General features: G+C 42.4%; 2 protein-coding genes across 2 annotated transcripts in view; one reads left to right on the top strand and one right to left on the bottom strand.

Moving 5' to 3' along the window:
• LOC126983273 (uncharacterized) overlaps window positions 1–21,039 on the top strand; it is a 55,779-nt gene that overhangs the window by 17,813 nt on the left and 16,927 nt on the right. The window lies entirely within an intron of this gene.
• LOC126983260 (uncharacterized) lies at window positions 86–11,363 on the bottom strand. The gene is made up of 3 exons (XM_050835904.1): window positions 11,276–11,363; window positions 2,603–3,277; window positions 86–1,275 (listed from the first exon to the last, which is right to left on the bottom strand). Exons 1-3 carry the CDS (start codon window positions 11,291–11,293, stop codon window positions 1,048–1,050), a joined length of 921 nt encoding a protein of 306 aa, XP_050691861.1. The 5' UTR covers window positions 11,294–11,363; the 3' UTR covers window positions 86–1,047.

Below are 21,039 nucleotides of genomic sequence, written 5' to 3'. Positions count from 1 at the left end.
ACACACACTCTCACACATACACACACACACACACTCTCACACATACACACACACACACACTCTCACACATACACACACACACTCTCACACATACACACACACACACACTCTCACACATACACACAGACGACTAGAGAACTGCTTTCTTCACTTGCCACCAGAGGGACTTGGGACGCCTGGGGTTGGACGGAGTTTCGTTATATAGTAAGAATAATAATAATAATAATAATAATAATAATAACTTAAGGATAGCGTGCACAGTAGAAAATATAGAAGTACACTAATCTCTAATGGTAAAGAAATCATCGTCGTATTGAACCATCTTTTCTTCCTTTTCTTTCATTTTTTTTCTTCAACGCTAATTCGCTGGTTTGTAGTCGGTCGGCACCTATATAGTAAGAGCAACGCTGTTTTGGGAAAGCTCAATTTCGAAAAAGCTACGCTAAGGAACCCCAAAAATAAAAGGAACTTAGCATACCATTGAAAAAAAAAATTAAGGTTAGCTGAGCCGTGGCCAGAACAAATGATTGGAAGAGAAGAGTAGGAGAGGATTAAAGGAACGACTTAAATATATATTCGTATACATGTAAGGAAAAAGAGAATGTGTTAGAAAGAAAGGAAGAAAGAAGGCAGATAGTGTATATAGAAGGGGTTAAAGGAAAGTTACGACGCTGGAAACAAACGCCAGAAACAGGAAAGTAGAAAATGAATAAGGAAGAGGAAAGTAGAAAAAATGCAAGAAGGTAAAATAGTAATAGTAGTAGTAGTAGTGGAAGTATAACACTCGCGCTCTCTCTCGTAACCCATTTTCGTTCTCTTCCTCCTTTCCCTTTCGTTCTTCTCTTCCACTCTCTCAGTTAAAAAAGTTATTACGCTTTTTAGCAGACAAGACTGTAAAAAACGAAGAAAAAAAGAAAAAAAAGGTAGAAAAAAGGAAAGACAAATAGGGTACAGAAACACTTAACTAAACGAAAGAACTGCCACTCTACTAACAGGCCTAAAGAGCAAAAATCTCCACAAATAACACAACCCAAAGCGGCGCGCGTGTCAGTGGTCGAGGGTGGAGGCGCCGAGGAGGCAGGCGCAGGAGGCGGGGAGCTGGAAGGTCTCGACGGCGAAGGGGAAGTACTCGTCGCAAGGGTCGTAGACGAGGAAGCGGTGGTAGATGAACTTCTGGATGCACTTTGACTCATAGCAGCTGGGCACCTTGGGGCACTCCGCATGGCTCTGGCACTCCTCCACGCGGGTCGTCTGTGTTAGCACCTCGTAGTCAAGCTGAGGAATGAGGGAGGTGGGGGTTGTTGTTTTTACAGTAAAGGAGACGGCACAAGGGCACAAAAAAAGGAAAAGACCATAATAAAACCCGCTACTCGCTGCTCCTGTAAAGAATCCGAAGAGGTGGCCGAAAGAGCAGTGGAACAGGTGAAAGGGGCGAGAGTTTGGTTAAGGTAGAGGAGAGTCAGTTTTGGGTTGGTATAGTTAGACGCCTCCACCCCTCGCATCAACCACTTCCAAAGGTCGTAAAGGAGATCAGTCGGGTTGTAATGAGTGTTTCTTTAGGTTCATGGTACAGAAGAAGGGTAAAAAAAAATACCCCCAAAAAAGGATCAGTCGGGTTCTAATGAGTGTTTCTTTAGGTTCATGGTAAAGAAGGATTAATCTACTAGCAGGGTCAAAAAACTACCCATGGAAAGACCCACAACTCCTACGAAAAAAAAATACCCCAAAAAAAGATCAGTCGGGTTCTAATGAGTGTTTCTTTAGGTTCATGGTAAAGAAGGATTAATCTACTAGCAGGGTCAAAAAACTACCCATGGAAAGACCCACAACTCCTACGAAAGCCTTGTTAAATGTGTGTTTGGGCTCCGAAATGTTGAATAAAATGGCCTTCAGTCACTTTGTTGTTTTGATTCGAGTTTTGTTAATTGTAAAGGAATGGAAAAGAATGTACGTGTATGTTAAAGTAATGGAAGGCTGTATCTGTAATTAGTGGAACAGGTAAAGCAGGTGGGAGATTGGTAAAGGGTAAGGAGGTTCAGTATTGCGTCTGTTTGTGGTTTTTATTTTTTTATTTATTGTAAAGTGATTGAAAGCTACGTAGGTATTGGTAAAAGGGATTGAAAACTATGTACGTGTTTGTAAAAGTAATGGAAAAATATATACGTACTTTGTTAGAGAGAGAGAGAGAGAGAGAGAGAGTGTACACGAGTCTATATTAGGGAACCCTTTGTATGTACTTTTTAATTGCCCCCCGCCCACCTCATTAGAGAGAGAGAGAGAGAGAGAGAGGGAGAGAGAGAGAGAACGGAAAAAAAACACCAAAAAAAGACTCCTGTAAATAAAGTAAAAAAGCAAGAGGAATGGAACAAAAAGCAAGGAATCAAGAACACACACACACACACACACACACACACACACACACACACACACACACACACACACACACACACACACACACACACCCCACCCACCCCCCCACACACACAACCTCCCCCCCTCCCACATACACAACCACCCTCACTCACACACACACAACACTCCCTCCCCCAGACCCCACCCCAACCCACCCCCAAACCCTCCCCTCACCCCACACACAACCCACCTTCACATTATTCACGATGGTCCTCCAGTAGCCTTCCGTGTTGATAGCTCGTAGAGGCCGCACGTACCCAGTCTCAGAGGAACACAAGTATGTCTCCTCCTTCAACGTCCGGGGCCTGTCCACCGAGTTCGCCGTGTGCAGATCCGCCACGTCAGCGTAGAGCCCCAATACATAAGCTTTATAGTAGTGCAGCGCCTCCCCCATCTCCTGTAGTGGGTATTCATAATCGTAAAGGCACCAAGGCTTTGTTGTGTTATAGGAACATGTCGGGACCTGGTCATACCCGTAGCACTTGAACCCATAGCTCGGACCCCCGTCGAGATGCCCATGGTACCCCGCGTGGCCGTAAGCTTCTGTCACGCTGGGGTACGCGGGGGTGACGGGGTGGTAAGCCGGGGTGATGGGATGGTAGGCCGGGGTGACGGATTCATAGGCGTGGGTTACGTGTGGGTAGGGTGGGGTGACGGGGTGATAGGGTGGCGTGGTGGGGTGGTACGGCGGGGTGACATGGTGGTAGGGGGGTGGGGTGACGGGGGCGTAGGTCGTGGGGTGGTAGGCGGGTACGGGGTGGTGGGGTGTGCCGTGGTGGGAGATTAGGGCTGGGTCTGGGTCTGGGTCTGCTGTTGCTTTTGCCTCTGCCTCGGCCCTCACCGCCCCCAGCAGCAGCGCCCACACCTGTGATGGGAAGGTGTGGAGAAGTGAGGAACGGGAACAGGTGTAGAAAGGTTAAAACGTGACAGGAACCGAAACAGGTGTAGAAATATATAAAAAAAACTGACGAACGGGAACAGAAGTAGAAAAGTTTAGTGACAGGAACCGAAACAGGTGTAGAAATATATAAAAAAAACTGACGAACGGGAACATGTAGAAAAGTTAGTGACAGGAACCGGAACAGCTGTAGAAATGTAAAAAAAAAAAAATACAGGAACCAAAAACAAGTGTAGAAATATGAAAGTTGACAAGATAGCGGCAATACCTGTAACCAAACAAGAACAACAGGTAAAGGAGGAAGAAAACGTAAGTGGCAGGGCCCGAAGAATGTGAATCAGCAGAACCATAACAAACCGCGAAAGGCCGAGGGAGAAAACACGTGATCACAAAACAATAAAAGATCACAAAACGGTCACAACACCCACAATAAAAACACCAGGTAAAGGAAGAGGATAATGGGTGACAAAGACCGAAGCTGAACGATTTATATAGGCCTACAAGAAACAGAGAAAGACCGAGGGAGAAAACACGTGATCACAAAACTCTTAAAGATGACAAAAGGGTGACACCTTCAGTAAAAACAACGCCAGGTAAAGGAGGAGGAAGAGGATAACTAATGACAGAAAAACAAAAGCCGAACGATTTGTGTAGGCCTAGAAGAAACAAGGAGACAGGGAGAAAGTACCCGGTTACAAAATGATGAAAGATGACAAAAGGGTGACACCTTCAATAAAAACAACGCCAGGTAAAGGAGGAGGAAGAGGATAACTAATGACAGAAAAACAAAAGCTGAACGATTTGTGTAGGCCTAGAAGAAACAAGGAGACAGGGAGAAAGTACCCGGTTACAAAATGATGAAAGATGACAATAGGATGACACCTGCCATAAAATCAACACCAGGTAAAGGAAGAGGATAACTAATGACAAAAACAAAAGCGGAACAATTTGTGTAGGCCTAGAAGAAACAATGAAAGAGGGAGAAAGTACCCGATTACAAAATGATGAAAGATGACAATAGGGTGACATCTACCAATCAAAACAACGCCAGGTAAAGGAGGAGGAAGAGGAGGCTAATAGGTGACGATGAGGAAAGACGAACAGCAGACAGGACACAGAGGAAATGAGTGAAGGGGCGAGGAAGTGAGGGCGTGGCAGGAGCGACACACACACACACACACACACACACACACACACACACACACACACCAGCGTTGCCATATTATCGTATTCACCACAACGTATTTATCATTTTTAAGCCTCAAACTTTCGTACCTACACAAATAACGACAGAAAATCATCAAAGTTAGCATTAAAACTCTTATTTATTGAGGTTTGTGTTTTTTGCTATAGTTATCGGTCAGAAACTACGAAATGCAATGCGATGAGTACGATAATTTGGCAACACACACACACACACACACACACACACACACACACACAGAAATCGGTCCGAGCGTTGTCAGTGTCATTATCATCTTTTCCACGCCCCGCCGAAAGAGAGGGAAGGTGAAGGAAAGTAACAAAACCCCCGATCGTTAGCGAGGGCGCAGGTCAAGGCGCAAACGGCGAGGCTGGCGACGGCGAACTGAGATTTTAATGACGAAGGAAAAGGAAACCGACAGCCGACCAGCCTTCACCTCTTACGTCAAGCCGAAGAACCTGCGGAAATGAAGCCTCTGACGAAAGCCTCTGCAGGAAGACACGTGATCAGAGATAGATAGGCTAGATAGACAGAGAAACGAAGTAAAGTGTGTGTGTGTGTGTGTGTGTGTGTGTGTGTGTGTGTGTGTGACTGACGTTGGAATTAGCAAGACGAGCAATCAAAGAAACAGTGAAGGAAGAACGAATTAGCATGACACAGTGACGAAAAAATCTGCAGAAGGAAGACGAGCGATCAAAAACTACCAAGAAAGGAGGAAGGAGTAACAACAATCCCCGTGAAATTAAAGTGTCTGACGAAGCAAACTGAAGGAAGACGAAAAAGTTGGAAAGTTTCGTTTAGTCGGCGCAACATCTCTGGTCATATGCCGGTGAGAGACAGAAGGGAAAGGAATTATAGAAGGGACACTACCCCCGATTAACACCTGGTACCCATGCACTGCTGGGCGGACAGGGGCGTAGGGTATCGGAAAAGCCGCCCAAATTTTTCCACTCCGCCCGGGAATCGAACTCGGGCTCTCTCGGTTAAGGGAAGACGAGAAATCCAAGTTACTAATGAAGGAAGAAAAAAGTTACGTGTGTGGTTGGCGCAAGAAACAACAATAAGTAGAATCCAAGCCAGCAGTTATGGAGGGTCGAACTAACGTGACTCTCCTTGAATTTTAAGTGGATGAATATGCAAGAAGTCGAATAACCAAAGCTCGTAAGGGGGAATGAACGGAGTAACGTGACGCAGGGAATTTTAGACTGTTGACGAAAGAATGAGCAGGAAGCCACGTGTTCAAGACTTCCAGGAAAAGAGGAAAGAAGTGTCGTGAGTCTCCGCGAATTGAAGCCACTGACGAAAGGACCTGAAGGGCGACGCGTGACCAAAGAAAACAATAAAGGAAGAAATATGTATTGTATGTGTGGCTGACGAAGGAATAAAAAAGACGAAGAGTATGTAATTAAAGCTAGCGATTAAAGAGAAAAATTAAGTGACTCCGTGAATTTTAACTTGCTGACGAAATAATCTGAAGAAGGACACGTGATCAAGGAAACCAATGAAGAAAGAAAGAAATAACATGTTTGTGGTTGACGGAGAACTCGAAAACACGAAGAGTATGTAATCAAAGCAAGGAATTACAGAGAAAAACAACGTGACTCGGTGGGTTTTAAGTGGCTGGCGGAGGAATTTGCAAGAAGACGAGTAATTAAAGGAGCCAGTGAAGGAAGAACAAAGTAACGTGACTTAGTGAATTATAAAAGTTGCTGGCGAAAGAATCTGAAGGAAGGCACGTGATCAAAACTACCGATGAATTAGGAACGAAGTAACGTGTGAGGCTGACATAGAAATTAGACAGAAGGAGAATCAATGAAGGAAGAACGAAATATAACACGACTCAGTGAATTATAAAAGTTGCTGGCGAAAGAAGTTGAAGGAAGGCACGTGATCAAAACTACCGATGAATTAGGAACGGAGTAACGTGTTTGGCTGACGTAGAAATTAGACAGAAGGAAAATCAATGAAGGAAGAACGAAGCATAACGTGACTGTCCGTGAAATGAAAGTGTCTGGGGAAGTGATCTGAAGGAAGACGACTTAGATTGGTATTATAAGACACTTTCGCTCCTCACATCAACTATTTCTAAAGGTCAAAGAGGGGACCAATCGGGTTCTAATGAGTGTTTCTTTAGGTTCACCGTACAGAGGAAGGGTCAGTCTACCACCAGGGTCATAAAACTACTCCTGGAAATGCCCATAACTCCTACGAAAGCCTTGTCAAATACGTGAACATGGGCAAAGAAATGTCTTGTAATACAGCCCTTATACTTATCAAAGGACCAGTGAAGAAGGAAAGAAGTAACGTGACTATCCGTGAAATGAAAGTGTCTAGCGAAGTGATCTGAAGGAAGACGACTTATACTTATCAAAGGACCAGTGAAGAAGGAAAGCAGTAACGCGACTCTCCGTGAAATGAAAGTGTCTGGCGAAGTAATCTGAAGGAAAATGACTTATCAAAGGACCAGTGAAGAAAGAACGAATTAACGTGACTCTCCGTGAAATGAAAGTGCATGGCGAAATAATCTGAAAAAGGACGAATTAATTATAGATAAGAGGATAGATAAGAGGAATGAAGTAATGTGTGTGTGTGTGTGTGTGTGTGTGTGTGTGTGTGTGTGTGTGTGTGTGTGTGTGTGTGTGTGTGTGTGGCTAGCGGAAAAGAGTTTACAAAAAGACGAATAATCAAAACTAGGAAGGACGAAGGAACGGGATAACGTGGCTGTGAATTTTAAGTTACTGACGAAAGAATCTACAGGAAGACGAGTAATCTGAGCTACCAGTGAAGGAGGAAACAAGTGACGTGACTCTGTGAATTCGCGAGGAACTGAGAGAAAAAGCCGCTTGCAGACCTGTATTTTTTTTTTTTTTGTTGTTGTTGGGGGGGGGAGGGAGGCAGGTCGTGGGGTTCTTTTTTGTTGCTTATTATTATTATTATTTCTCCTTCTTTTCTTATTTTTTCTTCCTCTTCTTCTTCTTCATCGTCGTCGTCATCGTATAGTCGTCTTTTTTTCCTTCTTTTTCTCCTTCCTTTTCTTTTTCCACTTCTTTTTCCTTTTCTTCTTCCACTTTTTCTTTTTCTTCTATTTCTTTTCTTCTTCTTCATCTTCGCATTTCGTCATGAATTTACTAATTGCGGAGAAGGAATGCGGGGAATGATGATAATAGCTCTTGGCGCCTGTTATTATTACTATTATCATTATTATTATTATTATTATTATTATTATTATTATTATTATTATTATTATCATCATCATACCTATCATTATTTTCCTTGCGCAAGACAAAGAAAATAGTTACGGCGCTTTTTGCTGTCACGACTTATTGCGTGCGTGTGTGTGTGTGTGTGTGTGTGTGTGTGTGTGTGTGTGAGAGAGAGAACAGGTGTGTTTTATCAGCGTGTGAAGGTGTTTCCGGTTGCATTCATCTCATTAACCTTTGCTTGCCTGCCTGAGGAGGTGGTGGTGATGGTGGTGGTGGTGATGGTGGTGGTGCAGGAAGTGATAGTGATGGTGGTGGTGGTGGTGGTGACGGTGGTGGTGGTGATGGTGGTGGTGCAGGAAGTGATAGTGATGGTGGTGGTGGTGGTGGTGATGGTGGTGGTGGTGATGGTGGTGGTGCAGGAAGTGATAGTGGTGGTGGTGGTGGTGGTGCAGGGTGGTGGTGGTGGTGGTGACGGTGGTGGTGCAGGAAGTGGTGGTGGTGGTGGTGATGATGGCGGTGGTGGTGGTGGTGGTGATGGTGGTGGTGGTGCTGTGTTGTTAGTGGAGGTGATGGTGGTGGTGGTGCTGTGTTGTTAGTGGAGGTGATGGTGGTGGGTGGTGTTGGTAATGCTGGTGCTGGTGATGGTATTGGTAGTAGTGGTGGTGGTAGTGGTGTTGGTAATGCTGGTGCTGGTGATGGTATTGGTATTATTGGTGATGGTAGTGGTGGTAGTGTGTTGGTAGTGGTGGTGAGGGTGGTGGGTGGTGTTGGTAATGCTGGTGCTGGTGATGGTATTGGTATTATTGGTGATCGTAGTGGTGGTAGTGTGTTGGTAGTGGTGGTGATGGTGGTGCGTGGTGTTGGTAATGCTGGTGCTGGTGCTGGTATTGGTATTATTGGTGATGGTAGTGGTGGTAGTGGTGGTAGTGGTGGTGATGGTGGTGCGTGGTGTTGGTAATGCTGGTGCTGGTGATGGTATTGGTGTTATCATTGGTGGTGGAGGTGTTGCAAAGGAGGGGGTGGGGGGAGGGGTGACATATCAGTTATAATCCTCTCAAATAATAACGATGAATTTGATAATGATAATAATAGTAATTCGCATTGATTCGATTCCGGTGCTGGGTAACATTCACCTTATATTGTGCTTGACTTAATAATAATAATAATAATAATAATAATAATAATAATAATAATAACTCCAGCTGATTATGTTTGGACGAGACTAGTTCACTTTTCAGGTCAGACGAATACAATATTATTTTTTTATGAAACGAGTCAAGTTTTTTTTTTTTTTTTTTTTTTTATATATATATATAGATTAACCGCTTTGTTTGGCACTTCTTCACTACCAACAAGCCTTCGACTCTGGAACGCAGCCGTGATGAATGCGCTCCAATAACAAGACGGAAGGGCTGGAGGCTCTTTTTCGTTTTATATTCTTCGTTTCCCCTGACTGCTTCCTCTGATGAAAAAAGTATAAACACCAGAAATATTCGAATAAAGAAAGGAGTTTGACAGGGCGATACCGTTTCACCTAAGCTGTTTGCGGCGTACGTAGAGCTACCAAAGTTGAGGCATACACTTAAGCTGCGCGTGGCCTCAGTGCTCATCTCCGTCACATTAGCCTTTTTTTTACAGCAAAGGAGACAGTTCAAGGGCGTAAAGAAAAATATATAAAAAAAAATTGATCCTGTGGTGGGCAAGAACCCTTTACCCCGGGACGCAGGGCCAGTGTGACATCCGTGTTACCTCAGTTTACCTTCCCCAGGTTTCCCAGGTACCCGTTTATCGACCAGACCGAAAGGGAGGATGAACGGCTGGGTGAGCTGCACGCCGACTACCCGGCCCGGTATTTGAACCGTGTCCGCGGATTCGTAGCTAGGCATGCGAACCACTGCACCACGGAGGAAATGTTCAAAAGCTTAAAACTGGAGGAGAATTAAAATAGGAAACAAAGTCCTAAATTATCTTCGATCTTTGTGACGTGGTTCATTATAAAAAGTCTTGTAATCTGTAGCATATTGTAAAATAACTCTCCTCCCTCCCCGTCTCCTCCCCCCCTTTGCATACACCTCTTAACGGCCGTGAGCGAATCAATGCACCAATCCCCGCGTACCTGTGATTGGTGACAAGTGAAAGTGATTTGACGTGACGTGATTGGCTCCGGTAAAAAAAAAAAAGACAAGTGCAATTACGACAAAACATTTAAGACAGGTAATGAGTGTGACTTGCAGGTGAGGTAATCATTAGGCGGGGATGTACAGGTGTGGTGGAGGTGATGCTGGGGGGGGGGGGGAGAATAGATGTCACTGTCTTTTCTTCCCTACCTGTTCATCTCACCTGTATAGAACGTCCAACCTACCTGTCCACCCACGCTATTCATCTACCTGCGTTCTCATTAGCATCAGAAAGAAACCCTATCCACCTCCTCCTCCTCCTCTTCCTCCTCCTCCTCCTCCTCCTCCTCCTCCTCTTTCACCTTCACTTGTCCATCTTTGCGTCACCCTAAACGGCTCACTGACGGAAGCTGCCGCGCCGAGTACCACAGAGGAGAGCGGTCATTTCTGCGGTTCGTGTCTGTGTATGTGTGTGTCAATACGAGGAAGACTTGCCTGTGTGGTTCTCTCGTGTCGTTAATGAGGTTAGCTTTACCTGTCTCTTAATTACCTGTCGTTGTGAAAGGTTCGGTGGCGGCGGCGGCGGGGAAGAGACAGATGGCTTTCGGAATGCAAGTTGTTTATTTTTATTACTTACTATTACGAAACCCACGCGCGGGAAATATTAAACGGATACCGGCTCGAAAAGTACTTACTCTCCTGCTGCTTACCGTTACGAAACTGTTAATGAGTGGTGGAAGTTACTCCTCGAGCGATAATTGTCTTTAGCTAGAGTTACGAAATGCAGAACCGACCCACGCCACGCAGTAATCGATGGGAACTTCTTGATTTCAAAGAGTCAAAATATATGCTCTTTGTATTCGGTTCACAAATACAATATATAACCATTAAGAAAGAAGTAACCTAGATTTTTTTTTTATTTGATGCTATACTTCTTCAGTCTTGCATATAATATTAGCACAGTTTTCTTTAAAGCTTCACACCATTATCATTGAATTTATAATCTTCAAATTTATTCTCCTAATAGACATGCCCCACTTCCCACACATTAAGTAGTCAAGAGGAAGAGCATGAATATAGTTAATAATTAAGTACTATTAGTGAATTGATTGTGTCCTAGGCTTATCACCATCATCAAGGAATAGCCAGTAGGATTAGGAACGTGTGTTAATAGGACTAAGCTTCTTTGTATGTGACTAAACACTAATTCTACGAGGATGAAAATATATAAGTCGTTTGCAGCTCTATACCAGAATACTGAATCCCGTTAGTAGAGTTAAGGGCAGGCAATTAGGATGAAAGACCAATTAGTATGGGGATATTTGTAGAAGTAACCTTATCCCAGACCAAAAGGATGACACGCTACTTGAACCAAAACACAAACATAACCAAGGCTCCGCTAATAGGATCAAGGGCAACACAATTAGGATCAAGGACTTACTAGTAGGATCAAGAACATCACGTGGGGTTCCTCAGACTGGGCGGGAGGGAAGGAGGAGGAGGAGAGAGGAGGAGGATGGGCGGTGGACTCTGGCACCGTGACACCGACCATCTCCGTTATATATACGTGGTGCCAGAGTGCCGTAGAGTGCCAGGTGTCGCCAGGTAACTCGACTCCACTAATGACCCACGTGTGTTATTAGAAGCGAAGGTGAAGGTTCAGGTGAAGTCTCAGGTATGAATTTAGTGAGATGGATGAGCCGAGATGATTTTTTGTGGTTAGATTAAATTTGTAAAGAAGAGGAAAGTTTATGTAAAAAGAAGACGCGTTTAGTGGCGTTAGTTAATCAAGCGAGGTGGGAAAAAAATTGTGGTTTGTGTGATTTTGGTAATTATTGTGTTTGTTTATAGATGATGAAGTGAGGATTGGAGGAGGAAGGGAGGGTACGAGTGAGTGAGTGAGTGAGTGTTCGAGTGAGTGAGTGAGTGGACACGAGAGAAGAGGACGGAGGGAGGGAGGAAGTGAATGAGTGAGTGAGTAAATGAGTTAGTGAAGGAGTGAGTCAGTGAGTGAGTAAGGAAATAAATGAGCGATAGCCATGAAGGAGAGCGAGTGAGTGAGTGAGTGATCGACAGAGTGAGTGAGCGATTGAGAAACTGAGTGAGTGAGTGAATGATCGACAGAGTGAGTGAGCGATTGAGAAACTGAGTGAGTGAGTGAGTGAATGATCGACAGAGTGAGTGAGCGATTGAGAAACTGACTGAATGTGAGTGAGTGAATAAATGAGTAAACAAACCAACAACAGCCATGACCGATATGCAGAGAGACACACACACATAGTACCTTTTTTCCCTTCGCACACGCTTGAGATTAAAAAGAAAATGAGACGCGGGCGGTTTCATTCTTTTAACAATTACGATGATCCATAAAAGGTACGGAGATAATAGAGGGAATGACGCTACTGATGATGATGATGATGAAAGTGATGATTTTGATTCTGAGTGTTGTAATAGAAGTAGTAGTTGTAGTAGTAGTAGTAGGAGGAGGAGGAGGATTATGAGCAGTAGTAGTAGTTAGTAGTAGTAGTAGTAGTAGTAGTAGTAGTAGTAGTAGTAGTAGAAGTGGTTGTAGTAGTAGTAGTAGTAGTAGTAGTAGTAGTAGTAGTAGTAGCAATAGTAGTAGTAGTAGTAGTAGTAGACGGGAAGGAGGAGGAGGAGGAGGAGGAATGGTGTTGACAAAGTAGATAGTAAAGCAACAACAACAACAACAACAACAACAACAACAACAACAACAACAACAATATCACTTAGCCAACAGGTGCGTCACAGGTATGCGATTAAAGGGCGTGACACCTGTCTTGCCTGTTTACCTGTCTTCCCCAGGTGCACATCCGGCGGAGAGCTCTCAGGTGTTCACGTTGGCACTTAACCTTCCTGCCGGTAATGAAGCGTGTGTGCGTGTGTGCGTGTGTGTGGGTGTGGGTGTGGGTGGGGGTGTGGATGCGTGTGTTGGTGTCGTGTTGCAGTGATAATATTAATAGTAAGAAGGAGAAGAAAAATAAGATTAGATAGATAAATAGGCAGAAAGATAGATAGATAGAGATAGAGATAGATAGATTGATAGTGTATTAGTAACGAAGCCGTCTGGGATGACTAATAGTGTGATTAATAATAATAAGAAAAGAATATGAAGAATAGATAGCTAGATAGGCAGAAAGAAAGATAGATAGATAGATAGGAAGGTAGATTGATAGTGTATTAGTAACGAAGCCGTCTGGGATGACTAATAGTGTGATTAATAATAAGAAGAAAAGAATATGAAGAATAGATAGCTAGATAGGCAGAAAGAAAGATAGATAGATAGATAGATAGATAGGTAGGTAGATAGATAGTGTATCAGTAACGAAGCCGTCTGGGATGACTTAACAAACAAAACATGCATATAAATGAAAAGGGGGATCATCCTAAGAAAAAAATCATATATATCGAAGACTGAATGACAACTTGCAGCTAAAGAAACACTGCACACTATTTGCAGAAGCAGCGCCAGGGGGCATTCCTGTTTCCTCTTTTATTCTTGCATCTCTTCCTGTAACGATAAAGATGTCTCCTCCTCATCCTCATCCTCTTTTTTTTTTCCCCCTTGAGATACTTCCTATTATTTTTTGGCCACTCTACTCTATTCAGGAGCAGCAAGTAGATGGGCTTTTTTTTTTCATTATTGTTTTGTTTTGTTTTTTTACGCCCTTGCTCTGTCTCCTCTGCTGTTAAAAAAAAACGATAACGATGCCACCTTCTCCATCCTCCTCCCCATCCTCTTTTTTTTTCCCCCCTTGAGATACTTGCTATTCTTTAAACGATAATAATGCCACCTTCTCCATCCTCCTCTCCATCCTCTTTTTTTCCCCCTTGAGATACTTCCTATTCTGTAAACGATAACAATGCCACCTTCTCCATCCTCCTCCCCATCCTCTTTTTTTTCCCCCCCTTGAGATACTTGCTATTCTTTAAACGATAATAATGCCACCTTCTCCATCCTCCTCTCCATCCTCTTTTTTTCCCCCTTGAGATACTTCCTATTCTTTAAACGATAACGATGCCACCTTCTCCATCCTCCTCTCCATCCTCTTTTTTTTTCCCCCTTGAGATACTTCCTATTCTTTAAACGATAACGATGCCACCTTCTCCATCCTCCTCCCCATCCTCTTTTTTTTCCCCTTGATCTACTTCCTATTCTGTAAACGATAACGATGCCACCTTCTCCATCCTCCTCCCCATCATCATCCTCTTTTTTTTCCCCCTTGAGATACTTCCTATTCTGTAAACGATAACGATGCCACCTTCTTCATCCTCCTCCCCATCATCATCCTCTTTTTTTTCCCCCTTGAGATACTTCCTATTCTGTAAACGATAATGATGCCACCTTCTTCATCCTCCTCCCCATCATCATCCTCTTTTTTTTCCCCCTTGAGATACTTCCTATTTGTAAACGATAACGATGCCACCTTCTCCATCCTCCTCCCCATCATCATCCTCTTTTTTTTCCCCCTTGAGATACTTCCTATTCTGTAAACGATAATGATGCCACCTTCTCCATCCTCCTCCCCATCCTCTTTTTTTCCCCTTTTGAGATACTTCCTATTCTTTAAACGATAACGATGCCACCTTCTCCTCCCCATCCTCATCCTCTTTTTTTTTCCCTTGATCTACTTCCTATTCTGTAAACGATAACGATGCCACCTCTCCACCTTCTCCTTCCCATCCTCATCCTTTTTCTTCCCTTGAGCTACATCCTTTTTTTTTATCGAAGGACGCGGCTCAAGGGCAACAAAAACAGTACCAAAAAAAAACCTCGCTATTCACATTTATTATTATTATTATTATTATTATTATTATTATTATTATTATTATTATTATTATTATTATTATTATTATTATTATTATTATTATTATGTAAACGATAAGCATGCAACTTTCTCCTCCTCATCCTCTTTTTTTTTCCCTTGAGCTACTTCCTAGTCTGTAAAAAAAACAATAACAGATAAGCAAAATAAAATACTTCACATTTACGCTACACTAAAACTTGAAACAGAGCGACTTAAAGTGGTTTGCGTAAAGAGGAAAAGAGGAGAAGAGGAGAATTTTCAAGTGCCTCTCATCTTACCCACCCATACATCCTACATCTATACATCCTTTTCTACCTCATCCCTCGGTTCAATAGCTGTGAAAATGGATATTCGTTTTTTATTATGAAAGGCATCGCACGGAGTTTGTATCTTTCCTTGCGCAGCGCAGTAGGAGCGGGGGAGAGGGAGGTCAGTCCGCTGGGATGCCTGGTGAAGCGGGTGGGGGGTGAGGGGGAGGATCCTGGGGTGGGTGGGTGGGTGTAGGTGGCGTGGGGGGGCGAGGGGCGAAGTAGTGCAGCCGGAGAAGACCCTTGCCAAACTCTGTGAAGGGGGTCGCGGTGTGTGTGTGTGTGTGTGTGTGTGTGTGTGTGTGTGTAGTTGCTGAAAAAAATTGTTCCTGCAAAGTTTAGACGAGCAGGATATGAGAGAAAGAAAGAAAGAAAGAAGGAAAGAGAGAAAGAAAGAAAGAAAGAAAGAAGGATAGAAAGAGAGTGAAAGGAAGAGAGAGAAAGAAAGAAAGAAAGAAGAATAGAAAGAAAGAAACAGAAAGAAAGACAGAGACATAGAAAAACAAACAAACAAAACAAACAACACACAAACACTCAAAACAGGTTAACAACATATACAAAGAAACAAAGCAACGACAAACATTTAATAACGAAACAAACAAACAAACAAACAACGCCCCTTCATTGTTTACCTTCCCCCACTCACCTGACCCTTCTGTTGACCTACCTTCGTAACCCCCGATCACCTGTAGCGGCCCCGAGGTCACGCGGGTCACGGCTCGGGGGTCAATGAGCGATACGTGAGGTCAGGAGAGAGAGAGAGAGAGAGAGAGAGAGAGAGAGAGAGAGAGAGAGAGAGAGAGAGAGAGAGAGAGAGAGAGAGAAGGGGGGGGGGAGGTAAATATTATAACAGGAAGGATGGGAAGAAAGGGGTGGAGGAAGGAGGAAGGAATGGAGGAATAGGAAAGGGAGAGAGGAAGAGGAAAGAAGTGGAGGAAAAGTAAGGGGTGGAGGAGGAAGGAAGGGGTGGAGGAAGTGGAAAAGGAAGAGTAGGAAAAAGAAAAAAGTGGAAGGAAAAGGCAAGTGTCAATTAAGGATGAAAAAAAATGTGGAGAAAGAAGAAAGATGGAGGAAAAGAAGAGAAAGGAGGAAGAAGAAAGGGGTGAAAGAAGAAAAAAGAAGAGGGTGGAAGACAAGAAAGGGACTGAGAAAGAAGGAAAAAGGGAAATAATACAGCAAAATAAAGGACAGTGTAGAATGAAAAGAAACAGAGGACATGGAAAAAGAAAAAGAGAGAAAGAGGAAAAGGAAAAGATTACGAAAAGGGTGAGAAATGATGGAAGGAAGGAGGAGGGGAAGAAAGATGAAGGAAAAGGCAGGAAGAAAAAGGGAAAAAGAAGAAACGAAGAAGAGAAAACGGGAAAAGATTACGAAAAGGGTGAGAATTGATGAAAGGAAGGAGGAGGGGAGAAAGATGAAAGAAAGGGCGTGAAAGAAGGAATGAGGAAGAGAAAACAATGAAAGACAGTATAGAAGGGAATGAAAAAAAAGCAAAAGAAAAGAAAGAAGGAAAAGGTGAAAATAACAGAAGCAAAAATGAAAGAAGAATAGAGAGAATAAAACAAAACAGGAAGTCTTGAAGGTAGCAAAATAAATAAGACATAAATTAGAGATAAAGAGAGAAGGATTAGATAAGAGAATAAATAAAGACAGGAAACAGAAGATACATAAAAGAAAGTTTAGATAAATATTGAATGAATGAGGAAAAGGAGTAGCAGATAAGAGAAAGAAGAGAGAAAAAGAAAAGGAATTAAAAAAGAAAAGGATTAAATCAGAGAGGAAAGAGAAAGGTTAAAGAAAGATGAAGAAGAAGGAGAGGAAAGGAAAATAAATTAAAAAGACAAAGAATAAAAGAGAAAAAGATTAAATGAGAAAGGAAAAGAGAAAGAATGCGAGAAATAATAAAAAAACGAAGGAAAAGAGAGAGGAAAGAGAAAATTTATGAGGAAAGAAATATAGAGAAGAAAGAAAGAAAGGATTTAATGAGAGAAAAAAAGAAAATTATTAAATGAGAAAGAAAAAAGGAGAAAAAAGAAAAAAAGAAAATTATGAAACGAGAAAGGAAGAAGAAGAAAGAATAAGACAAAGAATAAAAAGGAAAAGGATGAGGCGAGATAGAAAAAAAGTTAGAGAAAAAGAATCATATAAGAAAATAAAGAAAATAAATCACAGGACAGGAAATAAAAGACTAGAAAATGACAGGAGGAAATCATCAGAGGAAACAGAGGATGAGAAAGTTAAGGAAGATAAGGAAAAAAAAAGAAAAAATGACAATGATAAGAGAGAGAGAGAGAGAGAGAGAGAGAGAGAGAGAGAGAGAGAGAGAGAGAGAGAGAGAGAGAGAGAGAGAGAGAGAGAGAGAGAGAATGAGAAAGTTAAGATCCATCATGAAAATTCCTCATTTCAACTGAGAGAGAGACATAGAGATAGAGAGAGAGAGAGAGAGAGAGAGAGAGAGAGAGAGAGAGAGAGAGAGAGAGAGAGAGAGAGAATAATAGTGTGTTCATCTCCATCCATCACGTCAATTCACCTCTCTCATTTCAACTGCCAAGGACGAGAGGAGTGAACCAGGTGGAGGTGAAGAAGTGGAGGTGAGGTGGTGGAGGTGATGGAGGTGGAGGTGACACAAGTGGAGGTGAGGGAGGCAAAAAGGTAAAAGTCTATGGAATCACTGATATAATTGACGCCATATTAACCTGTGGAAGGCCAGGTGAGAGAGAGAGAGAGAGAGAGAGAGAGAGAGAGAGAGAGAGAGAGAGAGAGAGAGAGAGAGAGAGAGAGAGCAAGGGCGTGAGAATCAAAGAGTGATATTATAAGGCTTCCTGTAGTCACTCACACACACACACACACACACACACACACACACACACACACACACACACACACACACACACACACACACACACACACACACACACACACACACACACACACACACACATACCTTGCTTACATTCCTTCCTATCTACCTGTATATAATATTTACCTTTCTCTACCTACCTACCTTTTAACCCTATCCCACACACACACACACACACACACACACACACACACACACACACACACACACACACACACACACACACGCCAGCCCTTCTTCCTTCCCTCCCTTTCTTTCTTTCACTCCATCCCTCCCTCCCTCCCTCCCTCCCTTTCTTTCACCTCCTCCCTTCCCTCCCCTCTCTTTCTTTCACCTCCCTTCTCTCCCTCCCTTTCTCTCAATCTCTCTCTCCTTCCCTCCCTCCCTTTCCTCCCACGCTCCCTGCCACGCCGCCACGCACACACCTTCCTCCCACGTAAGTTACCCCCCTCCTCCCTCCCACCTGGTCCCTTTAAATAACTCCCACGCCCAGACAGGTGATAACAGGTGTGAAGAGATTGCTTGTGTTCTCCCATTGATCCGACAAAAACAACAACAACAACAACAGTAACAACAAATACTACTCCTATTACCACCATTGCTACTTCTACTACTACTACTACTACTACTACTACTATAACTACTATGAACATCAACAACAACAACAACAAGAACAACAATAACACGAGTCACATTTTAAGGCTGGAAATTATATGAAAAGCAAAAGAGGTGTTAAATAGAAGAGAAAACATATGTAAGTATCTTTGTTTAGTTCAAGGCGACAATTCTTGAAAATTACCACTTAAGTAAAAAGTTAAGTGTTTGTTTTGGCTTTCCCTCTCCAATTAACTCCGGCATTTACATCACTGCGTTTATTTGTGCATCTATTTGCGTGTTTAGTTCTGATTATCTGAGGGTCATTGTTCTGCCGGAGGAGGAGGAGATGTAGCGGTGAAAATATTGAAGGTCGAGAGGAAAGTAAAGGAAATGAAGAGGAATGAAAGTATAAACAAAGAAGGTGAAAGGAGGAACCACAACGAAAATAAATAGATACATAATTAGGATGATGATAATGACTGACACGAAGAACGAGAAAGTGAAGGATAAGGAAGAGGGAGATTAACAAGGAGTGAAGATGTAAAAGTGAAAATGGTGGAAATCGGAAGAAAATAAAATAAAATAATGAAGCGAAAAAGAAAAGAAGATAAAGAGGAAGATGGAAGTGTAGCGGTGAAAATATTGAAGGTCGTGAGGAAAGAAAAGAATGATGAGATGAAAGAGGAAAGGAAATAAAGAGGAAAATGAAGATGTAAAAGTGAAAATGGTGGAAATCGGAAGAAAATAAAAGAAAAGAATGAAGCGAAAGAGAAAAGAAAATAAAGAGGAAGGTGAAGATATAAAAGTAAAAATCTTGGAAATCGAAAGAAAATGGGGCGAAAGAGAAAATAAATAAAGAAGAAGGTGAAGATGTAACAGCAAAAATAGTGAAGATCGAGAGAGAAAATAAAATAAAATAGAAAAGAATGAAGCAAAAGAGAAAACAAAATAGAGGAAGATGAAAATGTAACAATAATGATAATGGTGAAGATGGAAAGAAAAGAAAAGAAAGGAAAAGAATAAGGCGAAAAGAAAACAAAAGAAAGGAGAAAATGAAAATGTAACAATAACGATAATGAGAGAGAGAGAGAGAGAGAGAGAGAGAGAGAGAGAGAGAGAGAGAGAGAGAGAGAGAGAGAGAGAGAGAGAGAGAGAGAGAGAGAGAGAGAGAGAGAGAGAGAGAGAGAGAGGTGGAGATGATTGATGGAGGAGGGGGAGGCTGCGAGACCGGAGAAGGAGGAGGAAGAGATGATGGAGGAGGAGGAGGAGGCAGAGGGATTCATGGTCTGTGGTCAGCTGGACACAGATGACCACTAACCAAGGTGAGGACCGTGACCAGTGATTAGTGAGGACTGAAAGGAAGGGGATGAGGAGGAGGAGAAGGGAAGGTTAGGGGAGGAGGTAAAGAATTAGGGCAAGGAGAGGAATGAGAAGGAAGAGGAGTGAAAATAATAACTGAAATAATAAGTGAAAATAACGATAATAAGGAAAAGGGAAAGGACAAGAACAAAGAGGAGGAATGAGAGCGAGGGAAGGGGCGAAGACGAGGAGGCAAAAGAGTGAAAACATTGATAGAAAGAAAAGAGTAAAAATAATGATTGATGATGAGTGAATGAAAAGAAAACAGCGTGAATTTGAGAGCGAGGGAAGGGACGTAGACGAGGGGGAAAACGAGTGTAAACATTGATAGAAAGAAAAGAGTAAAAATTTTGATAATGATGAAGAGTATATACTTAAGAGCAAGGAAAAGGAAGATAACGAGACGGGAAAGAAAGTTAAAAGAAGTGAAAAGAAGTGGGTTGTTGTTGTTTTTACAGCAAAGGAGTCAATTCAAGGGCATTAAAAAAGGAAACAAATATGAAAAAAAAGCCCGCTACTCAAAAAAAGCCCGCTACTTAAATTGGTATAGATTTGAGAACAGGGAAAAAATGTTGAGATGAAGAAGATATGCAATGAAAGCGAGAAGAAGGAGGAAGACGCAGGAAAACAGAGAGTAGAGAAGGAAAACAATGATAATGATTAGTGAGTATTGGAAGGGAGAAAGGAGAGATGAAGGGAGGATAGAAAGAGATGGAGAAGTGAATGAGGGAGAGGTGAAGAGTAAGAAGGGAGGAGGGGAAAGATTAAGGGAGGAAAGAGAGATGAATTAAAGGGAAAAAAGGAGAGAGAGGGAGGAAGAGGAGTAAATGAAGGAGAGGTGAAGGGTAAGAAGGGAGGAGGAGGAGATAAAGGGAAGAAAGAGAGATGAAATAAAGGGAAAGGAGGAGAAGATAAAGGAAGGAAAGAGAGAGGAAATAAAGGGAAAGGAGAAGAAGATAAAGAGAGGAAAGAGAGATGAAATAAAGTTAAAGGAAGAGAAGATAAAGGGAGGAAAGAGAGATGATACAAAGGAAAAGGAGGAGAGAGAGAGATGAATGGAAGAGGGAAAAATGAAAAATAAAATGAAGGGAAAAGGAGAAAATGAAGAATAAAAGTATAAACAAAGAAGACGAAGGGAGGAACCACAACGAAGATAAAGAGGAGGAGAATGAGTGATGAAAATGATGATTGAAACAAAGAATAAGAAACTGAAGGACAAGGAAGATGGAGATTAACAAGGAGAGGAGATAATGAC

The sequence above is a fragment of the Eriocheir sinensis genome, chromosome 53 (assembly GCF_024679095.1).
Source record: "Eriocheir sinensis breed Jianghai 21 chromosome 53, ASM2467909v1, whole genome shotgun sequence".
NCBI classification, from domain to species: domain Eukaryota; kingdom Metazoa; phylum Arthropoda; class Malacostraca; order Decapoda; family Varunidae; genus Eriocheir; species Eriocheir sinensis.
The sequence above is the reverse complement of the archived record's forward strand: the minus strand, read 5'-3'. Positions and strand labels throughout refer to the sequence as shown.

Excerpts from the sequence above, each read along its gene's own strand:
- LOC126983260 (XM_050835904.1), bottom strand. Across the intron at positions 1,276-2,602 it reads CCATCGTGAATAATGTGAAG|CTTGACTACGAGGTGCTAAC; the intron begins GTGGGTTGTGTG and ends CTCATTCCTCAG.